Here is a 6,298-nt window from a genome sequence, read left to right on the forward strand (position 1 = left end):
CCCCGGGTTCCGAGCCCCTGGCATTCCAGGCTGCAGATTAGGAACTTGGATGCAGTGCGCGCTGCGGGTGCCCGAGCAGCCCCGCCCCGCCGCCGAGGGGTCCAGACCAGGCGCGAAGGAGGCGCGGGGAGGGGGAACCTGAAGGTGTCCCCGACGTCCGCAAGCCGAGTCGCGCAGGTAGGAAAGTAACCCAAGAATGCAGAGACCCTGGGCTCGGACTTGGGCATCACCGCATGTGAGGAGGGTGCGAACCCCGGTTAAGCACACAGGCTCGGACTGCCCATCACGTTCGATTCATGCTTCCCCTGTTTCAGCTTCTTAGGCAGGACCGCCATGTGTGACTTCACCTTTTGAAGCCTCTGATTTGTGATCTGTAAAATGGATATAATCAAAGCTACTTCCGGGGGGCTGTTGAGAGGATTAAATGAGACAATGCTTGTAAAGCTCTTTGCACGAGGTAGGCCTGGGATCACCTGACTCTCCTGACCCCCTGTCTCCCCTCCCACCCTAATTTTTTTTTCTAGTTGGGGCCTGCCTTTATACCCCTAGTCATTCTACAAATATTTGTGAAGCACATATTATTTACTCATTGAATATTTGCCAAGAGTACCCTTTTCCCATCATGAAGGGGAACAACTTTCTAGAATGCCCCTGGGTTGGTTGCTCCCCTTTGAGAAGGACTCATCCTGGGAGAAGACCCTTTGCCCTTGGGAGGAGGATGGGGACTTCAGGGACTGCCAGTCTTCCTCCACTGCTATTGGCTCAGGGCTGCCACCTGACCCCTTTCACAGAGAGCCCTAGAGGCAGGGCCTGGCGGGCAGAGGGAACCTGCTGTCACCCAGGACCCCAGGCAGCATGAAGACCCCCGTGGAGCTGGCCATCAGTGGGATGCAGACCCTCCACCTTCAGCACCGCTGCCGGGGTGGCTACCGGGTCAAGGCCAAGGCGTCCTACGTGGATGAGACTCTGTTTGGCAGCCCTGTGAGCCCCAGGCCCCCCCCACCAGATTTTGACCCACCCTGGGTGCAGAAGAGTGACAGCATCAGAGGACCGGTCACCAGGGCATCACCATCACAGGCCTCACTGTCCAAGGGGAGTTGTGAGACCACCCCCTCTAGGAGCAGCACACCGACCCTTACGCCAAAAAAGAAGAACAAGTACAGGTAACCAGGGTGGGAGATGCACTCCTGTGCTCTGTGTAGTCACCTGGGTTCCTGTTACAGCCTTGCTGTTTGCCTGCTGTGTGACCTTGGGCTAACACCTTGACTTCTCTGAGCTGCATTTTTTCTACCAGGTAGTATTGTGGAGAGGATGGAATGGAGGGGTGCATGGTGCTTGGTGCTGTAACCTAACCCTGAGGAAGCTCTCAGTAAATGGTCATATTAATGACTGTGAAGTTGGGACCCCCAACTTCAGATGACGTAGATGTACACCTGAGGCCCAGAGAAGTCAGATGACTTTCCCAAGATCATAGAGAAAGTTGTAGAGTATTAAAGCAATTGATATGTGAAAGGATAAAAAAATTCTGTTTCAGAATTTCAGCAAGTCATTTTGAAATGGGTCTTGCTACCCTTTATGAACAAGTCAGAAAAATAGAAGCTGTTGCTAACAGTTATTAGTTAATTATAATTAGATTATTTGGATTATTTCAAATTAATGTAGCCTGGCGGGAGGTTCTAGTTGTGAACCACAGGACTGTGTCCTGTAATTTGTAATTGTGTTTTGGACAAGGACACAGAAAACTAGTACGTTACCCAGGCGACAGAGCAAAATAGCACAAGCTGGTGGCTTAAACCACACCAATGTGTTTGGTCACAACCCTGCAAGCTAGAGGTCCCCGTCAAGTGCTGGAGGTCTCATTTCTCCTGAGGCCTCTCTCCCTGGCTCACTGAGGGCCATGTCACTGTCTCCTCGCAGCCTGGGCAGGTATGCACTCTTAGGGGCTCTTAAGGACACCAGTCCTATTCTATCAGGGGCCCGTCATTACAGTCTCACAATTTGGCTCATAACAACTGGCTGTTATGGTTTGGGAGGTGTTCCCCAAAAGCTCACTCTGAGACCATGCTAGAAGGTTTAGAGGAGGGATGATTGGGTTATAAGAGCCTTAATCCAATCGGTGGATTAGTCTCCTGATGGGGATTAACTGGTAACTGACTAGGGTGTGGCTGGAGGAGGTGGGTCCCTGGGGGTGTGGCCTTGGGGCATAAATTTTGTAACTGAGCAGTAGAGTCTCTCTGTCTCTGCTTCTTGATCATCTAGAAGCCAGCCGGGCCATTCCATTGCACTCTTGCACCTGGAGCCGGCTGTCTGTGGACTAAGACCTCTGAAACCATGAGCTCCCAAATAAACTTTTCCTCTCCTAAAACTGTTCTGGTCAGATCTTTTAGTCATAGCAGTGAAAAAGCTGACTAAACCACTGAGCAATTCAGTTTTAGGGTGTTCTAAGGCGGTGGAGGGCATGTGTCAGAGAAATGAGAGTGGAAATGTTACCTGTGAAGAGACTAAAATCAACAAAGATCAGAGCAGGATCCAGGCATCATGGCAGGCTGAGAGTGATAGTTCTAGACCTCGAGGCAGGGTCGTGTTGAGATTAACAATACTGACACCCAAGTGTCAGTGGAATGTCACTGACACCCAAAAAGTCGCTGGAATGCTGATGTGCCTGGAGGCAGTATCAACAGAAGCATGCTGTCCATGACAATGGAGGTGACACTGGACCCCATGCTCATGGAATTTTCTGGATGTGACAAGTTAAGGAGTGTGTAGAAGATAGGGACATCATTAAGCCAGAACCCTGGTGTTATACAGATGCAGGCAACAGACAGATGTGGTTTGAGCAGCTAAACCCAGAAGCAAAAGTCGCCTTCTCAGAGGCTTGAGTGCTCTCAGTTCTGCCTAAACACCACGGGCCTGGCACCTAATAGATATAAATTATTGCCAAAGGAATCTGATTAAGAATAGAGACTTGGAAAGCACGTAGGTGTGATTTAGCAATCAGTAGCTTGGATCCTTGAGCCAGGCATGGTTTGAGTCTCGTCTCTGCCGTGTTCTTATGGGGCCTTACCCTGCTGCGTTAGTTTTTTGTTGCGATCACAAACTACCTGAGGAAACTGAAGGAAGGTTGTTTTGGCCCAGGGTTTCAGAGGCCTTGAGACCACAGTTGACTGGCTGAGTTGTTTCTGGGCCTGTCGCAAGGCAAAGCTTGGAGGTGGAAGGTCATAGTGGCCCAGAGCTGCTCAGCTCACGGTGGTCAGCAAGTAGAGATGGGGGAGGGAGGAGCTGGGGACACAATATGCCCTTCCAGGGCACAGCCCCAGTGACCAGGCTCCACCTCCTCCAGTTTCCACTACCTCCCACTGCTGCCATTCAAATGATGAACCCACCAGTGGATTTATCCACAGATGAGGTCAGAGTCCTCATGATCCAGTCACTTCCAGAGGCCCCACCTCTGAACATTGCTGCCCTGGGTACCAAGCCTTCAACACCAGCCTTTGGGGGACAGTCCAGATCCAAAGGATACCTGTGCCTCGGTTTCCTTATCTACAAAATGAGATTAATCTTGATATCTCGGTTTGCACTTTGTGAGAAATTAAACAATAATGCATGTGACGTGCTGAGCCCTGGGCCCGCAGAAGAGAAGTCCTCGGTGAGTATCCCACACTGCAAAAAGCTCTGGTGGAATGGCCCAGCTGGCTTCGTAACACATCCTCTGTCAGCCAGGCACTGGCCAGCTCGATGTCAAATACAACCAGAGACAATAGGACTGCAGAGGACCAACAAGACCCCTGGGGCAAAGAAGAAAACCTCATGGGAGGAAGGCAAAGGATAAAAACTAGGGGCTGGGGTTGTGGCTCAGTGGTAGAGCGCTTGCCTAGCACGCGTGAGGCACTGGGTTCAATCCTCAGCACCACATAAAAATAAAAAAATAAGGCCAGATGCAGTGGCCCACACCTGCAATCTCAGTTCAGGAGGCTGAGGCAGGAGGATCACAAGTTCAAAGCCAGCCTCAGAAATTTAGTGAGGCCCTAAGCAACTTGGTGAGATCCTGTCTCTCAAAATACAAATAGGGCTGGGGATGTGGCTCAGTGGTCGAGTGCCCCTGAGTTCAATTCCCAATCCCCCCAAAATAAAATAAAATAAAGATATTATGTCTATCTACAACTAATAGTATTTAAAAACAAAAGAACTGGTTGAATCCCTGTTGGCCCTCTGCATTCTTGGTTTCCACATCTGTGGATCAGAACTATTTGGGGAAAATAATTGCATCTGTGTTGAATAATGTACAGACTTTTTCCCCCCATGATTCCTTAGACAATATAGTACAACAACCATTTACGTCATCGTCACCTTGCTGAGGTCTCATAAGTAATTGTTGTCAGTAATCTGGGGGTGATTTTGAACTATCTGGGAGGACATGTGTAGGTCATATGCAAGGTCTGTGTCATTTTACACAAGTGACTCCAGCATCCACAGATTTTGGCCTTCAGGAGGCTTCCTGAAACCAGTCCCCCTGCATGGGACAACTGTAATTGGAACTCTCCGGGGCGAATGACAGAAAACTTATCCAAACTAGCTTCAGCAGAAAAAAAGGCACTTGGGGCCTGTATAACAAGGGTTCACGCTGTCATGAGGGCTCTGAGTCCTGCCTCCCCTGCGTGTCTTCTGTCCCCAGAAAGGAGTGCCCTGGCACGAGCTGCTTGGACCTAGCAAGGCTGAGGCCAGCTGGCAGGAGTGATCTCTCTGCTTGTTTCCTCAAAAATCCAAAGGCAGGTTTTCATTGGCTCGACTTGGGTCATGTGCCTGCTCTTGGACCAATCAGAGCTGAAAGGATGGGAAATGCAAATTGGCCGGAGGGTCGGGATGCAGGAGTCTGGATGCTTCCCAGGGGCAGCGAACAGAAGGGGACAGTGGCCTCCCTGCACGTGCTGAGCTGGGCCGCGGGGACCCCGGGGTCTGCCGCGGCGCTGGGGGACTGGTCGCAGCTCACTGCCTGCTCTTCCCTCCAGGCTTGTCCGTCGCTCCCCATCCTACTGCGATGAGTCGCTGTTTGGCTCCCGACCCGCCGGCCCGGAGGCCTCTGGGATGGCGAAGGGGGATGCCGCCAAGCTCCGCGCCCTCCTCTGGACTCCGCCAGCCACCCCCAGGGGCGGCCACTCGCCGCGCCCCAGGGAGACCCCGCTGCGAGCCATCCATCCAGCTGGTCCCTCCAAGATGGGGCCCAGGGTGGCTGCAGACGCCCGCGAGCTGCCCTCCGGTGGCCGCGGAGCCCCTCACCCCCCGGGGCGGGGGCGCTCCCAGTCTCTCACCCACCTGAACACCCCCAGCGCTGGCTGCGCAGCCCATGGAGAGGGACCCCAGGCCCCCAGGCCCTCTACTTCGGCGGTCACCTTCCGGAGTCCCCTGGTGACTCCTAGGGCTCGCTCAGTCAGTGCCTCAGTGCCTGCCACCCCGCGCCAAGGTGGGGCCACCCAGAAACCAAAGCCCCCTTGGAAGTGAGCTTCTCACATCAGGTTTGCCTGGCTGGCACCCCGTGAGGGTCCCCTGGGAGACTAGCCTCTCCTGTGCATCCCTTCACCCTGACGATCTGTCCTTCCTGCCTTCTCCCCTGATGTGGATGGACGGCCACCCTGGAATTGACTCTCTGGCCCGGTCCTAGCCACTTGAAGCAGTGCCAACCCAGGCCCCCCAACTTCCAGCTGGCCAAGTGCAGATTGCCAATGGAGGGTCCCTCCTCCTCCCTCAGGACCAGCCTGCTACTGAGGACGCAGCCTTCTCTGGGGTCCGGTGGCCACAGAGGTGTTTTCCTGGGCTGCGTTTCAGTGGGGGAACATGAGGGCATCTGAGGGCCTTGTGGGTGGACATTTTTCATTTAAACATTCATGTGTTTATTTCCATGTATGAAATGTGTCAGTCACTCATCAAGGCCACGAGTGTCACTTGCTTCTTCCCTTCTTAGGTATAGGCCGTTGTTAGGCCTGACTTGATTTAAATAAAGGAAAACCTGACAGCCAGTGTGGGGACGTGTCGCAGATGCCAGGGGCTCCTGGCTCCTGAAGTTTGGGGGCTCAGGCCCTCAGGACGAGGGCACGATGTGAATGCCTGCTGGGGTCAGAGGGCCACAAGGGAAGTAGACAGCGGTACAAACATGCTTTTAAACTTGGGCCCTGTGAACTTCCTGGGACTTTCAGAGGATTGCTTCTGTTTTTTCTTGAAACATCCATCTCTCAATGGCTTCCCCCTTCCCATTTTAACAGGCAAGGGCTGGAAATGCCTGTTTTTCCTGTCATCTACACCAAAA

At 52.9% G+C, this 6,298-nt stretch overlaps 1 protein-coding gene across 2 annotated transcripts; it reads left to right on the forward strand.

The window, feature by feature from the left end:
• Nucleotides 1-6: 6 nt before the first annotated feature.
• Rita1 (RBPJ interacting and tubulin associated 1) lies at nt 7-6,011 on the forward strand. Of its 2 annotated transcripts, XM_015505205.2 has the most exons (4): nt 7-177; nt 315-457; nt 792-1,163; nt 5,007-6,011. In XM_015505205.2, exons 3-4 carry the CDS (start codon nt 856-858, stop codon nt 5,494-5,496), a joined length of 798 nt encoding a protein of 265 aa, XP_015360691.1. In that variant the 5' UTR covers nt 7-177; nt 315-457; nt 792-855; the 3' UTR covers nt 5,497-6,011. The 2 variants fall into 2 exon arrangements, with proteins under 2 accessions (XP_015360691.1, XP_048641693.1); XM_048785736.1 differs by lacking the exon at nt 315-457.
• Nucleotides 6,012-6,298: the final 287 nt, after the last annotated feature.

This window comes from Marmota marmota, unplaced genomic scaffold, assembly GCF_001458135.2.
Source record: "Marmota marmota marmota unplaced genomic scaffold, marMar, whole genome shotgun sequence".
Lineage (NCBI taxonomy): Eukaryota > Metazoa > Chordata > Mammalia > Rodentia > Sciuridae > Marmota > Marmota marmota.